The sequence below is a fragment of the Rhinolophus hipposideros genome (assembly GCF_964194185.1).
Source record: "Rhinolophus hipposideros genome assembly, chromosome: 9".
Classification (NCBI taxonomy): domain Eukaryota; kingdom Metazoa; phylum Chordata; class Mammalia; order Chiroptera; family Rhinolophidae; genus Rhinolophus; species Rhinolophus hipposideros.
This window is the reverse complement of record NC_138055.1, coordinates 31620985-31641783: the sequence shown is the minus strand read 5'-3', so window position 1 is coordinate 31641783 and position 20799 is coordinate 31620985. Positions and strand designations below refer to the sequence as shown.

Sequence of the window (20799 nt, the reverse complement as noted above, 5' to 3'; positions counted from 1 at the left end):
TGATTTTAAATAAATCCAATTAATAGAAAACCCAATTTCTCAAACAAATCAATGAGTAATACTTGTTTTCCTATAACAAGAAGCTTGCTACAATAGTCCTTTAGAGAGAAAACACTTTTATCATATTTAAAATGTAATTAACTTTATATATAACTTTTTACTTAAAAGCATCATTCACATGAACCTTTTAGAAGCATTTCTCTTGGGTAAAATATTTCATCTAAGCATAGTTTCAAACCCGAGGCTTAACACCTACACAAAAGATCTTTACCCCATTCATGTGGGTGAGACTATTGAAGATGTTCGCTTGACTTAAGTGGAATTCAATATATTCCAAAGTAAAAACTTGTATTTTAAAATCACCATGACATCCACTTACAGAATCATGTGTAAGGCCATATTTTTCACTTTGTGATTCATTTATTGTATGAGCATTTAATTGAAACATATTATGTGAGATTCTGGAATATAATTTTGAAGTATGGAAAGTTGTTTCCAGTGCTGAGTGGGAGCATGGACTAGAGTACAACGGCATTTATGATATAAGTCTTCATCTTGCCAAAACTTATGTTTAATAAATACCTAATCACTGCCCTGTGTGGCAGGAAATAGTCTCTTGCAAGTTGACCAAAAAATGCAGCCGCAAGAAAGGAAAGCTTCTCAAGTTTGAGTTAGTTGGCAGAAGACTCATATTTATCAGTATTTATTTAATTTTGGTTTGTGGTGGGTGGATAGACTGAACTACTTTGCCATTGTTAACTGCAGTTGGTTACTGCACAAGTTCTGTAAAATATACTTACTATCTGTGCCAACATTCTTACGTAGGTGGGCTCACAGTTATGATAGGATGGAAAAAGATGAACAAAAGTCTGAATGAAAGTGACGTAGAATAAGCAAACTTTTAAAGTGTGCTCAGAGTGAGTAGAATCTGTTTAGTAGGGTATATGGAGCTATCAATTTTGGCCATTGACATATATGAAATAAACCTGATAATCATCAACTCTTTTCTTTATTTCTATGCATGAATAATCACACACAACTGAGTGCTTATAAGTATGTAAGAAATGCAAATGTCAACTTTCCTTGAGAATTAAATTTGTTCATAGCTTTCCTAGGAAATACTCAATTTCTCCTTGAAGGATTCTTTTGGCTTTAGATATATTGGAAGTTTGATATTTCAGAGAATGTTGTCATTTGTGTTCTTTTAGGGAGTTTCAGAAAATGAATGTTTTAAATGTAAAGCTTTTTATATCTAGCAATACTTGAACATTAATTGAAGTGCTTCATCCTAAAATTAGATTTTCCTCATTCTTTGACCAGTTATTTGTTTCTGTTGATTCACTGAAAGCTGGACATAAAAATGGATGAACAACCAGGTGGTCTCAACAGATGGAAAGGCATGTGATCACATTCATACATATGGTCATCTCTACTGGCAAAGGCTCACATTTGTCATGAGGCTGGCTGTAATCAATGGCCCTAGGATAATGGGGGCCTAAGTGTTCCTCCTGTGAACTAGCATCATCTTGACCTTTTGGGGAAGATCCTCAAAAACCACCCCCAGCACCATCCCCACTACCTCCATAACAGTCATGACTCTCATTCAGTACACTAGCATCTGGATTTTTATTATTAGCATTATTTTACATGAATATATTTATTAACATTATTTCTAACACTTAGGTAACATAATATTTCATACAAATTATTAACATTATTTTTAATACTGACAAGCACTCTGTAAATTATGTTTTAGCTTTCTGTTTTAGAGATGAGGAAAACTGAAACTCAGAGAAATGAATTAATTTTCCAAAGGATATCCAGCTAGAAATTGGCAAATCAGGAATTCAAATCATATTTGCATGACTCTGAGCTTTTTTAGTCTATCATCCACTCTGGGTGCTTGTAATGTCTCTAAAATGTGATAGTTTAAGAGAAACGAATTGCTTACTGAAAGTTAATTTTCACTACCTTGTTATCCTGACTTAACTTCAGTTATTGGAAGGTAGTTCTTAGCGTTATATAATGACCAAGTCTTTGAGTTTATCAAAACACTTATTTTCAAAACATATTGGTGGTAGGCTTTTCAAAACTATAGTATAATTTTCCCACTGTCATACAGAATAGGAAAATATGATCAGATTAGATGTGATCACATCAGATTTGATACCTTGTTATCATTTGTGAAAACCATGGATCTTAATATCTACACATGAAAACAATTTTGGAGACTACATGGTTATTTCATTTCCTTCTATCATTGGGAAGTATAAGAGTAGATATTTGCCCATTAAAAAAGAATGAAGGAAATAAATGCATAGCTATCTCAGGCATTGAATTTTGAGATTTATTCATGATATTGTTTAAATTTTGATGTCTTCATTTTTACTTATTAATAAATGTTTATCTTGAAAGGCTTTTAGTAGTGTGACTCCATTGCTCATCAGAGTCACTGTCACTCTTCATGTATGCAAATAAGTTATTTAAATTTCTGTATTATTACTATCAAATCATAAAAAAGGCAACTTCTAATTAAAATAAGACATAGAAGGTCCAACTTTAGGAAATTACTAATTTTTTACAGACCCACTTGTTTGAAACAATAAGCACATTGATATATATATATATATATATATATATATATATATATACACACACACATTATAATAATATGTATATATATTATATTATATATATTATATACATATTACATATATGTATATGTATATTATATATAAAAATATAATTATCCTCTTTCTAAATCAATCTTTTTGAAATTTCAAGGCTGGCATAATCAAGGTAATATAATCTCTGCTGTTTATTCCCATGCTGGTAAGGAAGCATGTATTCACTCCCATTTATGAAGTTTAACATATACTGGAGTGTGTATAGAGGCCTGAATTCAAATCTTTATTTTGTCACTTATTAATGCTCTGTACATAAGCAGTGTATGCATCAGATTTTAATAATGAAATGAACATTAAAATACCTACTCTGTGCATTTGTATGAGGATGAATTAAAATGAAATAAAAATAAATTAAGTAACATGTAAGTTAAACTTTTATTGCAATTTATTGTCTATTAGTTACTATTAATTTTATTGTAATCATCATAATTACCAGATATTTCTGCTTTATCCCTTGCTAAACTAATAATAACATTGAATTGATTCATCAGACCAGGTTTCCTATTCTTCTTCTTGGGCAATAATCACATTTCCATCGGATTTCTGGGATTACAAAAAAAATCATGTAATACTCATTTAAAAAAAAAAAAACTGAAAGTACAAAAAAACAGGAAATCATTACAGGGTGTGGGATCATACAAGCAGTGTGCATTGCAAATTCAGCAAAAGATGCCACAGAAACTGATTTCTTCTTTTCTACCTGTGTGCTTGTCCACATAAGCATGAACGCTTACACCTTAATATACTGGTGCACGTGAGAGCCATTAAGAATCTATACAAACACTTGTCTGTGAATATTATTATATAAGCAAGTTCATCCAATTAGATTGTAGGATTGATTTCAATCTCACTTGGAAATTATATTGTAGTTACAAACTTCAAAGGCGTAAGAAATTTCCTTTTAATTTAATTAAATCCCTTTCTGTAATAGAGTCAAGTTTCCATTACTCCAAAATGATTGAAATATACGTACACACATATATAGTAGAGTCAAGTCTTTCACTCTCCTTAATTAATTATTGAATTCGGGTTTAAAATTATTACTGTGTAATAAATGAGTATATTTACCTCTGCTTTTCTCTGAAAAATTAGATTTAGTTCATTTACAGCATCTGTAATTTGTTTGGTCTCCACACATCCCAGAACACTGCATATATTTTTCACTTCTTCAATAATCTTATTCACATTTTGCTGTAGATGAAAAGAATCATAGCTTACAGTTATTGAAATTGAGAGGACACAAATTTATATTTAAACTACCTCTGTTTCTATGAAGAGGAAATAGAATAAAATGTGGTTGTTCGTTCCCATGTAAAAAGAAGATTCTCAAGACTGGTTATCCTGTCGCCTGAGCCACAATTTGCATTGAGCGAATACTCAAAAATAGGACTATTAAGATTATATATGCGTATATCAACTCTAATTTAACATTATCTGAAATAAAATGGGAGAGAAGGAGCAGGGAGATGGTGAGGAGGAAATGAGGTAGAGGGAGGGGGAGGGAGGAAGAGAGAAAGAATGAAAGAGAGAGTCTGGTTTCTGCAAAGTACTTTGTAAACAAGGGAACAGACAACAGATCCTGTAGAGTTTCACAATGCATCTGTTTTTGTAAGCAGTGTACAGGAAGACAAACTTATTAAAAATCAGATTTGCAGAGTTCAGAATGAACTTGGGACAATAATATTTGGTGTTGGAGTGTTAGGTAAACGTTTGATGTTACTATCCTTAAACCAACTGATGTTTCAAAAAATTACTGATAAGTATAATTTATAGTAGTGACCAACTATTAAAATCAAAATTGCTGGCTGCACTTAAGATAGCTATACAGAAATTTTTTGGTGACAGTTTTAAAAACTTTTCATTAGGTTTCTTTTTTATTTCATTTATCAGCTTTCACATGTAGTTAAATAAGTTACATTAAAAAAAAATTCTGCTCTATTTTGACCTCCTCTTTTCTGTACATTACCATGTACATTACATTACTATGTTGAGAAACATCTCTTTCTTCTTTAATTCTGTACTAATCACCTTTCACTCTACAATATTTATATGTACTTTGTCAATACTATTCATGATTGTGGCTTTTCAAATATCAGCTTTGTCATCAGCATCACAGTCATTCTAATGGAAGATTACAACAGTTTTTTTCAAAAAAGGGGAGAAATATCCCCCCTTTTTATTCCCACACAGAAATATGAATTCACAACATAAAAATATTTTAACTACTTATTCTAGATTATTTTCTTAAAATATTATCACTACAAAGACACAAAATGAGTATTATATTGAGGGAATACAATTTTGTTTCTTTCGTGGAAAATCAAATCTTTTTAATATGTTGCCAAACCTCTTATATGTGATTTTCTAAACACTGAAAATTGATAACAAAAACCTCGGAAGGATAACTAATTAATACTATGAAAGACACAATCCGAATTCTAAAAATGTTAACAGACTTGATTAATGAGCTAAAAGTAAGAAGATACGATTTAATTAGGATACATTTTTGTCTTTCACAGATTAAAGAAAAACAACCACTCAATTATAACATGGTAAAGAAAAATGTATGAGTGATTCATAAGGAAAAAGTTAGTTGTTTTACTCACATCTGACCTTAATATGAATCAGTATTGTGACATGGCTGCCAGAAGAGCTACTTCATTATTAATTTAAATTGAATGACATACTCTCCATAACAAGAAAGTTGAGTCCAACCACATGTGCCAAGTATATAAGTTTACATACAAGTATAGAAGTTTATATACAGGTGCCAAGTATATAAGTTTATATACATGGAATTTAGTTTGGGGGACCACATTTGAGGCTGGACTTGAAAAACTGTATTTTCACAAAGGAAAGGAGCCCAACTATTAATATACTGTTAATATACTCATTCAAAACAATGTAGTAGGCTTTATGTTCATTTTTGCAGTCAGGTTATGTGTGTTAAAAATCTTGGTTCTACCCCATTCCTATCTATGACCATTATCAAATTTTTTAACTTCCGTGGGCTTGAGTTCCCTCTTCTGTAAAATTGAGATAGTAATAATTAATTATAGGATTGTTGTAATGATTAAATAAGATCAAATATGAAATAGTGCCTAAAAGAGAATAAGGGCTAAATTTTAGCTAATTAATTCATTTTTGTTTAGTTCATTTTTATCTATTCACATAGATTTTTTAGTTTATAAAAGAAACCAAGTATTGTACATGCCCAGAAAACTAATAAAAAGAAAACTAAAAACTCATAAAAACTATGAGATGGGTACATGTTAGGTCCTATGTTTAGTTTTCATTCATACTTTCTAAGTATATATGTGACGTGAATTTATGAAATCAATAAAATATTACTAGGTAAAATGCAAATGCTGGGTTGACTTGGATCACTTGGCAGCTAATTTACTTCATCTCTTATTCTAGTTTGCATTGCTTCTTATCTGATCTGTTTATCTCATTTAATCTTCAAAAATTCTGAAAGACAAACTATTCATTATATTCATGAATCACTAAATTTGCTAGAATATATTGCAATAATAGCATTAACTTGTTGATTAACTGGAAGTGAGGACCAACAGACAGGTCGGATTTAATTGATTCCAAAACTTCATACTTGGGAAACCAGGAAGATAGGGTGCCATTAATTATGGCAGGAAAAACAGGCAATATGGGAAGATTTTTGGTGGCATTGTTATGCATATAGTTTTTGATACACAGAGCTTGAGCTTACAAGGGGACACCAAGTAGACACAGCCTTCAGATATGTGGAAATGCAATGGGTTCTAGCTCTAGCAACTGTTGTACTGAGAAAACACACCCATGCCCCACCCCCAGTCATATAAATACTATATGAACTATAAGAACAAATGCAAATGTATAATTTAGCCAAAATAAGGATGGGATGAAACTCTGGGTGACAGAAATTTAAAGAGGGAACTTAGTCAACAGCAGTAGTTTCAACATTGATGTTGCAATGGCCTGAGGGAAATATCAGACTAGATTTAGGCCTTCAGGATTAGAGATTGGTTTTACTGCTAGGATGGGACAAGAGCTGAAGTTTTAGATCTAAACTAGTTGGTATAGGTAGGGGAAGGGGCAGAGCTGGCACTGAAGTCTCTGAATAAACCCCTGACACTGTATAGATTGTCACCTGTAAAAAAAGGTGGGAGAAGAAAATGTGCATATGTGAATGTACATGCACACACCTGCACGCACACACACACACACACACACACATACACACACACACACACTGGTAAGGGTAATATAAGTCTAAAATTTATAAATCCCATGATGAGGGGTTCACCACATGAGAGATTCTACAGACACAAAACAACATTAGTGCCTTATTTCAACAGATATTAAAGCTGAATTTGAGCATTATTTTCATAGAGGTGATACCTGGCTGAGAATTTGGATATGATATTCCAGAGAGAGAATATAGAGGAAAGAAAATTTGAAAGCTGGGTAAATGACATTTCAGAATGTCTGATATTTGGATGATAGAGGAAGAAGTTTGGTCACAGGTAGAGAAGACATAGTGCTGAGACATAAGCCATAAGACTATAGTTTAATGGGAAAAAAAGGTAAAGGTAGTTGATGGAAATTATAGCTTGGAAAAAAAGAAAAAGGAAGTAAGATAGTCATATTCAAGTATTTGATGGCCTTTTAAATGAAAAGGGTATTAGATTTATTGTAAATAGATCTGAAACGATAAATTAGAAGAAATGGTTGTAAATTCAGAGACATTCATCTGACCCAATATTAGAAAAACATTTGCAAACATTATGTGTTTAAAAATTGATAGGCTGCCCTGTCAGTAGAGAGTTCCTCCACGTTACAGGTATGCAAGCAATCAGTAATGTTCAGAGGAGATTTTTGCATTACATAGGAATTTCAACTAGACTACCTCTAAATTCTTTCTAACCCTATGAATATTTGAGTTAATGAGAACTGACAACGGTGATGTGATGTTAGTTTGTGTGCTATATTCCAAGCCTATCTTAGGAAATATCTGCTGTGTCATTGACCCTGAAGAAGTAACATTCTAGTGCTTTAGATATTAAGCTTACCTTAAAATTATTTTGAACACTGGAGAAGATTGGTGACAAACTTTTCTCCTCTGCATCTTTCTGGAGAACAAAACAAAACAGCATAAGGGTTCCTCCCCGCTTTCATTTAGCTGTGATGGAGACCAAAATAATATTAAACAGCCATGTAACGGCTTACCATTTTTCAGGTTTTCAATAAACCTGAATGAATTTCTGTTTGTATTGACATACTGAAAATTATCAAATTCAGTTAATGAATTTGGAGACAAATTGAGAATTTAGAAGTATTTTCTTTCCATGTTCAGTGGTTAGTGCTATTATATATTGCTTGTTCCTTAAAGATTAAAAACAAGAATTCCATTTCAGCTTAAGATATAGAACTTTGGTACCACTGTAACAATGAAAAAAGGCAAATAACATACAAAGTCATTATTTTTTTTGACCCCATTAGAGATGTTAAGTCACAAGGTAACCAAGTAAACTGAATTCCAAAGAGTTTTTCCTGCCATAATTAATGGCACCCTATCTTCCTGGTTTCCCAAGTAAGAAGTTTTGGAATCAATTAAATCCGACCTGTCTGTTGGTCCTCACTTCCAGTTAATCAACAAGTTAATGCTATTATTTTCTCCATTGTATGTTTTTGACTCCTTTGTCAAAAATTGTCTGTCCATATTTATGTGGGTTTATTTCTGGGTTTTCAATTCTATTCCATTGGTCTGTGTGTCTGTTTTTCTGCCAAAACCATGCTGTTTTGATTATTATTGCTCTGTAGTACAAGCTGATGTCAAGGTATGATACCTCCAGCAATATTCTTTTGTCTTAGGATTGCTTTGGCTATTCACAGTCTTTTGTGGTTCCATACAAATCTGATGATTTTTTTTTTTTGTTCTATTTCTTTAAAAAATGTCATTGGGGATTTGATGGGGATTGCATTAAATCTGTATATTGCTTTGGGTAATTTGGCCATTTAAGCTATGTTGATTCTTCTAATCCATGAATATGGAACGTCTTTCCATTTCTTTATGTCTTCAATTTTTTTTAAAGTGTCTTATCATTTGCAGTGTATAGGTCCTTCACATCCTTTGTTAAGTTTATTCCTAGATATTTTATTCTTTTTGTTGCAATTGCAAAAGAAATTTTTTAAAATTTCTTTTTCTGATATTTCATTGTTAATATATAGGGATGCAATGGATTTTTTATGTTGACTTTGTAGCTGGCAACTTTACTATATTTGTTTATGGTTTCTAATAGCTTTTTTGGTGGAGTCTTTAGGGTTTTCTGTATAAAGTATCATGTCATCTGCAAAAAGTGTCAATTTGATTTCTTCATTCCTAATTCAGATGCCTTTTATTTATTTCTCTTGTTTCATTGCTCTGGCTAAGGCTTCCAACACTATGTTGAATAATAGTAGTGATAGGGGACAACCATCTCTTGTTCCTGGACGTAGAGCAAAGGGCTTCAATTTTTCAATGTCAATTATGATATTGGCTGAGGGTTTGTCATATATGACCTTTATTATGTTAAGGTATTTTCCTTCTATTCCCATTTTATTAAGTGTTTTAATCATAAATGGATGTTATATCTTGTCAAATGCTTTTTCTACATCTATTGATAAAATCATATGATTTTTATCTTTTGTTTATGTGGTGTATCACATTGATCAATTTGTGTATCTTGAACCATCCTTGTGCCCCTGGGATGAACCCCACTTATTGTGATGTATAATCTTTTTAATGCGTTGTTGTATTCGATTTCCTAGAATTTTGTTTAGGATTTTTGCATCTGTATTCATCAGAGATAATGGTCTGTAATTTTCGTTTTTTGTGTTATTCTTACCAGATTTTGGCATCAGGGTAATGTTGGTCTCATTAAATGAGTTAGGGAGTATTACCTCTTCTTTGATTATTTTGGAAGAGTTTGAGGAAGACAGGTGTTAGATCTTCTTTGAATGTTTGGTAGAATTCACTAGTGAAGCCATCTGGTCCTGAACTTTTGCTTTTGGGAAGGTTTTGGATGACTGATTCAATTTCGTTACTGGTGATCGGTCTGTTTAGATTTTCCATTTCTTCATGGTTCAGCCTTGGAAGGCTATATGTTTCTAAGAACTTGTCCATTTCTTCTAGGTTATTGAATTTGGTGGCATATAGTCCTTCATAGTATTCTTGGATGATCCTTTGTATTTCTGTGGTGTCCGTGGTTACTTCTCCTCTTTCATTTCTGATTTTGTTTGTTTATATCTTTTCTGTTTTTATCTTAGTGAGTCTACCCAAGGGTTTGTCAATTTTATTAATCTTTTCAAAGAACCAGCTCTTTGTTGCATTATTGTTTTCTATTGTCTTTTTGTTCTTCATTTAGTTTTGCTCTGATTTTTATTATTTCCTTCTTTCTGCTGACTTTGGGTTTCTTTTTCTGGTTCTTTAAGGTGTAATGTGAGGTTGTTTATCTGGCATTTTTTTTTTCTTTCTTGAGAGAGGCCTGTAGTGATATAAATTGCCCTCTTATTACTGCTTTTGCTGTATCCCAATAATTTTGATAGGATGTAGTTTCATTCTCATTTGTTTCTATGTATATTTTGATGTCTCCTCTTATTTATTCTTTGACCCAGTTGTTTTTTAATAGCATGTTGTTTAATCTCCATATATTTTTGTTTTTTTCTGCTTTCTTTTTGCAGTTGATGTCCAATTTCAAGGCCTTGTGAGCAGGGGATAGGCTTGGTACGATTTCAATCTTCTTAATTTTGCTAAGGCTAGTTTTGTGTCCCAATATATGGTGTATCCTTGAGAATGTTCCATGTACACTAGAAAAGAATGTATAGTCTGATGTTCTAGGATGAAATGCTCTATAAATGTCAATTATGTACATTTCATCGAATGTGTCATTTAGGGCTGCTATTTCGTCATTTATTTTCTGTTGCGATGATCTATCCATGGCTGTCAGTGATGTATTTAGGCCCCTAGTATAATTGTGTTTTGGTCAATTTCTCCCTTTAGTTCTGTTAGTAGTTACTTTATATACTTCCATTCTCCCTGATTGGGGGGGGGGGCATAAATATTGATGACTGTTATGTCTTCTTGTTGTATAGTCCCCTTTATCATTATGAAATATCCATTTTTGTCTCTTGTTACCTTTTTTATCCTAAAGTCTGTTTCATCTGATATCAGTATGAATACACCTGATTTTCTCTTAATACCATTTTCTTGGAGTAGCAAACTCCACATTTCACTTTGAGTCTGTATTTGTCCTTGTAGCTGAGATGTGTCTCTTGGAGACAGCATATGGTTGGGTTTTGTTTTTTGATCCAATCTTCTACTCTGTGCCTTTTTATTGGAGCATTCAATCCGTTTACATTTAGGGTGATTATTGATAAATTAGGATTTCCTATCATTCTACCTTTTGTTTTCTGGTGGCTCAATATCTTCATTGTTTCTTTGCCTTTTTGTTGCTGTCTGATATTTCAATGTAGTGGAATTCTATGATTTTTCCTCCTGTTTCTTCTTTTTTTATGTTACAATTTCAGTTCTGGATTTTTTTTTTTTTGAGTGGTTACTATTAAGCTTATAGAAAAGAAAGTTTCATATTTGCAGTAGTCCTTTTCCTTGAGCATGTTTCTTATCTCAGGTTCAAACCTTTACTCTCTCCCCTTTTACTTTTTTGTTGTCATAAGTTATCCTTACTTATTAACTGCGTTTATTTTATTTTATGTAAATTAAGGTTGATGCAATAATAAGAAATTGCAATGAACATGAAAAGACAATCCACCAATTAGCAGAAGATATAATATATACATAACCAAAGGAAGAGTAAATATGTAAATAACTCCCATGAGTCTATTTGGAAAACATAGAGAAATTTAGAACAAGAAACAAAGGGTTTGAACATAGAAAACCAATAAAATGCACCTAAGCTATGAAAAAAAAAAGTTTGAACATGTAAATTATAAAAAATGAGTTACCTTTATGAATAGTAAAGAATCATGAATTTATTAGTAGTCAGGGAAATGAAAATTAAAGCTGAAGTAAGATATCATTACAGATACCTTAAGAAGACATTAAAAAGTTTGACTATACCACTCATTGATGAGAAAATGGGACAATGAGAACTCTCATATAGCGTGCAATGTGTATGACCCCATTAGAAAAGTAATACTTTTGGCATTAGAAAGTATTTGGTAAAAGCTTGTAAGTCTATGTCCCTAGGTATAGTCCTTAGAAAAACCTTTGTATTAGTTCAAATGTACATAAACAATAGAATAGATAAATTGAATTTCACTCATCTAATTGAGTAGCATACAATGAAAATAAACAAATCAAAACCACATGGAAAAAGGTGGACAAATCTCCAAAACAATACTGAATGAAAGATACATAGCTCAAAAAGTTTGATTCCATTTAGGTAGACATTAAAAGGAAACCTAAACTGTATATTACTAATGGCTGCATTCTTTGGTGGTGAAATGATGCAGAAAAGCTACAAAATACCTTTCATCAAAGGATACATACCTCTTACATAAAAGGAAAAAAATGAAGTAGCACACAGGCAGATACTATGATACTGGCAATATTTTGTTCCTAAAACAAAATATTTGTTCCTAAATCTAATGTTTAATATGGTTAAACATATTAAACATGTTAAAGCTCTATTGTTTTTCTTTAATTTGTATATATGTTATATGAGCTTCATGTATTATATAATTCACTGTACAAATCCCGATAAAATGTCAGATTATGTTTTTCCTTTGACAAACCCTTCAATGCTTTCTGTATCTCTCTAGGAATACAAATTATGTTGGCTAGTGATTACCTTACTTTTTGAAGATTTACTTTCACTTTTTCATCTTTCTTTTTCTTGAAGTTGGGAGTGTTCTATAATAGTTTTGACTTATAGTAATTTCAATCTGCCATTTACTTTTGCTAAGGTAGGTTCCAGTTGTGTTTTATTTTTCTTGTGACCCAGTTTTATCTCTTCATCTCCTTGACTTCTCTTTTTGTGATCTTTCACGTGGTCCTTGTTACCTATTTATTTTATCCTATTTTCTTCTTATGATTTTTTACTCCTTTCCTACATCTTATATTCTGTTGTGAATGCAAATCTTTGCTCTGACATTTTTCTTCTGGATCCTATACAGCCTTCTACTGATAGTGTTAATAACAACAGAGTAACGCTTGTAGTTATTTTTCCTTGAACACTTTAACACTTTTTACCTTCCAGACACTAAATTATATATATATATATATATATATATATATATATATATATATATATATATATGTAGCACGTTATATGCACTGATTCATTAATTTAAATATATATAACTTCCAGACACTAAATTATATATACATGTTATATATATATTTATATATAGCACGTTATATGCACTGATTCATTAATTTAAAAAAAATATATAGCATATATATATATATATATAACACGTTATATGCACTGATTCATTAATTTAAAAAATATCATTGTATTTTATTATATTTACTCTAGTGATGAATAATATGAATTCTAGGAAGGTTAACTAAAAACTTCCAGAGTTGGCAGAAAGTTGGCATATACATCTATCAGACTTTGAAATCTCTGCTCCTAAATTCTGCCCTTACTGTCACTCTGTTTAAATTATGTTTCAAATTGGAACTTTTGAATATACAGCAATGGATCTGCTTGTTATTAAGAGAGCTTTAGTTCTAAAAAAGCTAAAAATATATTAATAAGATCCCTATGTGTCCCCTTTCTTTCTACTTATATATGGAATTTTCAGCCTTGGTTTAGAGGCTGAATACAGTTGGATTTTGGGGAGGGGAAAATGTGAGGTAAGTATTATTCTGCCTTCCTCTAAGTCAGTTAAACTTGAATAATATAGATTCCATATGCTTCTAGTTATCTAGTTGATGTAGTTTCTGAGTCATGGCTAGATGGGTAAGGCTTTGGAGGATTTTAGCTCTTTTCAAACCAGGTAGATGTTTCATGAAGCCAAACCACATTTTGAACATGAGTAGATTTTTCTCAGTCCCTCTAGATTACAATTAGTTCACCCATTACTAGATTCTAAATTCGTCATCAGTGATAGGGATTGCTAACTTTCTCTAAAAATCCTACTTGACATTTAAAAAAAAATGGAGACAATACATTAGAGGCTATTAGGAAGAAGCAACTTTACATCAGAAATTGATTGAAATCTGGTTTTGCATTGCTTTACTCTGTATAAATACCACTCTATGTATGTTATTATGTGAATATACCGTCTCTCCAATGAGGACATCAGTAACTTCAGAGAATGGTTCTGACTTCTACTTCTCTTGATTCTAGTGAGTAAGTAGTTCAGTTATTTGCAGTAAGTAGGCATTAAGTAATAGTTTAGGGGAAAGGGGATAATACTTTCAGGATGCACAACCTGAAATAAGTCAAGTCTAACATATATTAAATAAGCATTCCTGAGGAAAGAAAATATTGGAAATATAAATTATCCACAATTATATTCAATAACATTTATGTCATATTTATTCAGCCTCTATGTTAGTTATTTTTTAAGTCATGTAATAATCCAAATTTGGGAAATATAAAAACACATTTTTCAAATTGATGCTGTTTTTGACGTTGGTGAAATGCTACTTAATGCATTTGTGAAATAAATAAGTGCAAAATTGTGAATTGATAATTTTACAACCTGTTCTCACTTCTCACATATATACTATTGATGCTTCATAGTGAGAATCACATTTAAAAAGCTCATTGTTTTGGATGGAGTTCATCTGGAAAATTGCAGACACTGTGGCCTATTTATAAAGTAATTCAGATGTGGGTAATGATAACTATTTGCCAATGCTAACATAAAGACTATTTCTTTGATGTTTTGCCAACTTTTAAGTCATATTGGAAAAATTTACAATAGTCAATGGTTTCTTTCAAAGTGGGAATATTGGAGGCTTCATATATGAGTAATATCAAACTCTGTATTTGGAAAATAAAAACAGTCACCGAAGCTCAACAAATTGTGTGTGTGCTTGTCTGTGTGTGTGTGTGTGTGTGTGTGTGTATATGTGTGTAAAAGTGTCTATGACACATGAACAGTACTGAGCCATTTATATAATTAAAATTCATCTATAAGTAGTTTACTATAACCTCAAAAGTATATTTACATATAGCCAAGATGCATAAGTGATCTAGGAATAAAGTCTTAATCTTCCCTGGGTACCTGATAATTTCAAAATCTACACCAGAAAGAATGACTATCATAAAGGTGAAAAATCAAGCTGAATGAAGTACTGATTATGACACTTTAATGGGCTTAAAGCAATCTAATTCTGAATTATTTCCCCATTCTACATTTTAAATTTCCAGATTCAGGCTAGGCTCAAGAAAGGAAAATGGAAGTTAGAATGAGAGGATTGCACTTTGGGAAGGAATATCAGTTACATATTTGTCATCGTCATGTCTTTAAATATCTATGTGTAATTCACACGTGAATTTGATATCTACATCAAGCAATATAATTTATTATTTTTAGACTTTTATTGTTTATTGATATTAGAATACTTAATATTATTAATATTAATACTTAAGATCTGTATACTTATATTTATATAACGAGTCAAATTATTTAATGGAAAAAATAGTCCTCACTTGTTTTAAAACATTCTCTTACTTATACAATTTTATATAATCATATGATATTTTATCTGCGAAAGACTGACTCTTTCCTGGGGGAAAAAGCTATAAGAAATGATCTGCCTAACGGTGACCACAATTTGGATGCTCAACTGGTGACCAAATCTCAGTAGTCTTGGACTAATCCATCATTTTCCCCTACCAAGTTAACTCCTCTCTTCAGTATTTTAGTGATTTGATGTCTCCATGCAGTCAGTCAACAGCCAGGAATCTGAAGGTATTCTAGGCACCTTTGTTCCTTTGTAACTCATAGACTTTCACCAAATCATGTAAATTGCACATTTTTACCTATTATGAATCTGTCCCTTCCTATCCATTGCTATAGTAAAACTTTTATCAATGCCCTCATCATCTCTTTGGGTTAATGAAGTGCTCCACCATTCACCCATCTGTCATTCTACTGCCCTGCATCATGGCTCTATGTCGTCAGCTGATGAATTAGAACATCATTAAACTGTCAATAAAATGCCCTTAAGATCCTACATAACTTGCCTCCCATTTGCCCCTTTCATATGGTCTCTTTCCAGGCTCTCACCTTGAACACTAATTGTAACCATTCCAAATATCCTACAGTTTCCTAACCATACCAGGCTGTTTCCTAACTGTTTTCATTCATGTTGTTCTTTGCTGAAAGTTATCCCTGCTCCCTAGCTTCCTTCATAATGCCTCTTTTCTTACTGGCATACTCATTTCTCAACATTCAGATCAAATAAGTAAAATTGATAACCCCCTTTTATGTGTCCTGTGTACACATAGGCCTTTTCACAGGACCTATTACACTTTATTACACACATCTATTGACTTGTCTGTTTGCCATGGTGGAATGAAAGCCACTGAAGTGTACATCCTCTGCTTTATTCATCTTCATTTTTAAGAAACTTGCAAAGTTTTAGATATTTAATAAATGCTTATTGAATTGATAGATGAAGTAACAAAAGTTAATACCTGTGTTCTGAATAGGTATTTCAGATGGGAGTCATATTTTTTGATTACTGTTGAGAGGCACTGTCTGGAAAGAAAAAAAAAACACAACTTTTGTTTAAAATTGGGTGGGAAAACATATTAACCTTAGCACATTTATCAAGTTCTGCTTTGTCCATGATTCTGTAGCAACCAAGATTTTAAAAGGTTGACATAATTTTAAAAAACTATTTCAGATGGATGCTACATGTAAACTTTGTGTAATTTGATAGACTATAAACATATTTGAAAACTTTAGTACTCCAAAGAAATCCATGGCAAATTAACCAAACCTCTCAAAACCTGTTCATTTTATCAAACTACTCTTAATGCAATATGTAAGTTGTGAAGGGTTTTATGAACAGATTAACGACAAATACTAACACATAAAATGTTAAATATAAAAAAGAAATGTTAACTATACAACATCTTGTAGAGAATTGCTTTCAGAGTTAATGACATATATAGATGGGATTGTCTTTGACACCAAACCTCTGTTTTATCTTTCCTAAGCTTCTCTTATTATTCCAGCTTTATCTATGCTTAAGTGGAATAGATGTGAGTTGACCAGAAACTCTCCTGGCTTCACTGTTCAAAATTATTTTCCCAAACCTTATTGACTTTGCCTTCCTGTTTGTCTTGAGAACTCCTGAACTGAATTGAATAATGAGCCAAACAACACAAAACCACAGTGTTAAAAACACATCAACATATTGAACAGTAGCTGCTGTCTCAACCTTTGTTAAATCATCACTTTAGCTGGATTCCATCTAACAGTTCACAGACAAAATGCATAAAATATGTAAAAGTCAATGGGGGTTTACGAAAAGAGTAGTGAACGATTTTGGCTATTGGAGGAAGGGTTTTCATACAAAACCTGATCCTAAAACTTAAAATATCCCCAAGATCTGCTTCAGTACCTTGCTATTAAGCATTATACCCATTTTATAGAAAAAACTCCTAGGAACTAAACAAAAATATGTGATTTGCTGAATATTTTTTTAATTAAATGTATTGGGGTGACGATGGTTAGTAAAATTATATAGATTTCAAGTATACAATTCTATAATACATCTTCTATGTATCACATTGTGTGCTCACTACCCAAAGTTAGTTATCCTTCCATCACTATATATTTGACCCCCTTTACCCGCTCCTACTTTTGAAAGGTAGCCTAGTCAGGGAAGAGGGAGACTGAAATCAAAGTTCCTTTTGTCTAGCGCTTGTTCTTTCCATGACATCAGATAGGGTCTGAGGAGGGCAGGCAGACAAGCATTGTGTTTCAGAAAGGAAAGTACTGGAAGTCACCAAGATGGCAAAGTAAAAGATCCCCGCCTCCATCTCCCCCAAATGATCAACAATTAGACGGCTGTCCACAAACAAAAGCAGCTCTGGGAGAGCTCAGGAATCTTTTAAGAAGATTCAGCAACACAGTGGAAAAAAAAAACTCAGGAATAATTGCACAAAAAAGGGGAGAACAGCTGTAGTGTTGGGATAACTGGATGCACTCAAGCAAAAGAATGAAATTGGAACACTATCTTAAACCATTTGCAAAAATTAACTCAAAATGGATTAAGGCTACACATAACACTGGAATCTGTAAAAGTCCTAGAAGATAACATAAGAAAAAAGCCTCTTGACATTAGTCTTTGCAATGATTTTTAAGCCCACAGCACAAGAAACAAGCAAAAATCAACTAGTAGAACTACAGCAAATTAAAAAGCTTTTGCATAGCAAAGGAAACAATGAACCAAGTAAAAAAGCAACCTAAAGTTTGAGAGAAGATATTTGCAAACTATATATCTGATAAAGGATTAATATCCAAAATATATAAGAAACCCATATAACTCAACAGTGAAAAAATAATTCAATTAAAAATGGGCATAGGACTTGAATAGACATTTCTCCTAAAAATACATACAAATGGCAAACAAGTGCATGAAGACAAATACATGAAGAACATCAGTAATATCAGGGAAATACAAATCAAAACCATAATGAGATATTATCTCATACCTGTTAGAATGGCTATTACCAAAAAAGATGAGATAACAAATGCATCCATCAATGGATCACTGGACAAAGAAAATGTGGTATACACACACACACACACACACACACACACACACACACACAGAATATTATTCAGTCAAAAAAGGAAAGAAATCCTCTTATTTTTGATAATATTGATAAGCTTTGAGGGCATTATGCTAAAACAGTGTTTCCCCAAAGATAATTTTGCTATAAAAAATAATTTTACCCGGTCTGATTTTATTATAAAATTTTATAATTGTATAATATAAATTAATACAAATAAAAATACATAATATATGTTATTATATGATATGATATCATACCATATCATATCATACCACATCATAACAGACTGGGTCTTATATTAATTTTTCTCCAAAAGATGCATTAGAGCTGATTGTCCAGCTAGGTCTTATTTTCGGGGAAACACGGAAGAAATAAGTCAGACAGAGAAAAATACCATATAATTGCAATTAGATGTGAATTCTAAAAACATAACTCATAGAAACAGAAAACAGATTGGGTGTCAGGGGCTAAATTGTAGGCAGCAATGGGGAACTCATCAGAGGGTACAAACTTTCAGTTATAGGATAAATAAGCTTTGCAGATCTAAGGTACAGCACGGTGACTATAGTTCACAGCGCTGTATTCTATACTTAAAAGTTGCTGTGAGAATAGAGCTTTCATACTCATTATAATGACAAAATGGTAATTGTGTGCCTGAAGGATTTGTTAACTAACCTTATTGTGGTTAACCTTTTGCACTACATGGGTATCAGATAATCACATCGTATACATTAAATTTATATAATGTTAAATGTCAATTATATCTCATTAACATTAAAAAAAAAAAAAGAAAACCAAAAGTCAACCTTTATGAGGCTGAAAAGATACCAGTGCTAGATAACATTTGAGAATGTAAAGGTTGGGAACAGAATACGACTGAAGTGCAATAGCACTGACTGAGAGTTAAACACTGGTTTTAGTTATGGCTGAGGCAGTAAATATCTGTATAATGGTTTAAAAATTTTTGGATTTCTTTGTTTTAGTTTCCTTTACAGAAGAGAAGCAGTATTGGGATTTGGGATCCCTGTAGACTGTACTCTGTGGTCCTGGGGTTGCAGGGAAGGGGTGGAGTAATTAGGTTCTGAAGCTAGTTTATCCCTGACAGGTTTCTCATGGAAGCAGAGCTTTCACTTTGCCCTAAATTAACCCTGTAGACACCTATACTGCCCAGTCGTCAAGGCCACCAGACTTCTCTGAGTGGCAGACAATGACAGGGTGAGACAGGAAGAGAATGAAAACTGCCTTGCCCTAACCATCTTCTCACAGCCTGCACTTTTCTCTCTGTGCCCCAGGTAGCAGCAGGCAGTTACAAGTTATAACACTCCACCAAATCAGTTTGAAACAATTTTTTTGTCTCCCACGGATTTCCCACCTTTTAGAGAATTTGTCGGATCTGATGTCTCTTTCTTTTTACTCTGTGTGTGTGTGTGTGTGTGTGTGTGTGTGTGTGTGTGTGTGTGTGTGTGTGTGTGTGTGTAATGAACTTATTTTGGAACAAGGAAACCACAGCTTTTGTCAGGATGTCGTTTCAAAGGGAACCTATACCTGATCCAGTAATTGCTATAAAATGAAAATTAGATTAGGTTATGTCAAAAGTCCTCTCTCGTCTTACCCATTCTATGATTATATGGTGTGAGGCTGAATATTTGTGGGGTGAAAAAGAGAGGCACACATGGAAAAACACAATAGTTTAATAAAAGAATATGGCTTTTGCAAAATAAAACAGACCTTATTTCAGTCCTGCCACTAATGAACTAAGTGGTCTTAGGCAAGTTAAATAACTTCAAGTTCCAGAACTTCATTTTCCTTGGTTCTGAGGTAAGATAATATGTATTATCACAGGGCAGTAGGGAGAACTTGAAGAAATAATGTATGCAAAATGTATAAGAATGTCACAAAGTGATAGTTATTAGTAATAGTGACTAAAACCAATTTTAACTCATCTTATATTTTTACATCAGGCTTTTCTATAGAGATTTATGTCATTTACCTCCCACATCCCGTTATTTGCTCATTCAGTTCAGAACAACTTTAATTCCAGATAAACTCATACTGCACCACTGGTATCTTTTCCCAAGTTAGCTTCTCAGTTAGGTCTGTTGTTTTACATAATACATGCATACATTTTGATATTGGAATCAGTTAGGATATGTTCATTTGCTGTCACTTGAGTTTTCCAATTTGAATTCACACTCCTGTTTATGATATACCAGTTAATTTTAGGGAGTTCCAGAAAGGAATTTAAAGCAAGGGATGATGACTTTCAAAGTACGGAAATTCAGTTATACAAAGAGCTTAGTGACACATGCACACTCAAACTCACAAAATGAATGAGA

At 32.5% G+C, this 20799-nt stretch overlaps 1 protein-coding gene across 1 annotated transcript in view; it reads right to left on the bottom strand.

Moving 5' to 3' along the window:
• The window catches only part of PIK3C2G (phosphatidylinositol-4-phosphate 3-kinase catalytic subunit type 2 gamma), a 276846-nt gene that overhangs the window by 209787 nt on the left and 46260 nt on the right, over positions 1 to 20799 (bottom strand). The window contains exons 9-11 of the mRNA XM_081059023.1: positions 16349 to 16412; positions 7757 to 7816; positions 3756 to 3878 (exon numbers count right to left, since the gene is read on the bottom strand). Of these exons, the coding sequence (XP_080915149.1) occupies positions 3756 to 3878; positions 7757 to 7816; positions 16349 to 16412 (247 nt within the window). The remainder of the gene's footprint in view (positions 1 to 3755; positions 3879 to 7756; positions 7817 to 16348; positions 16413 to 20799) is intronic.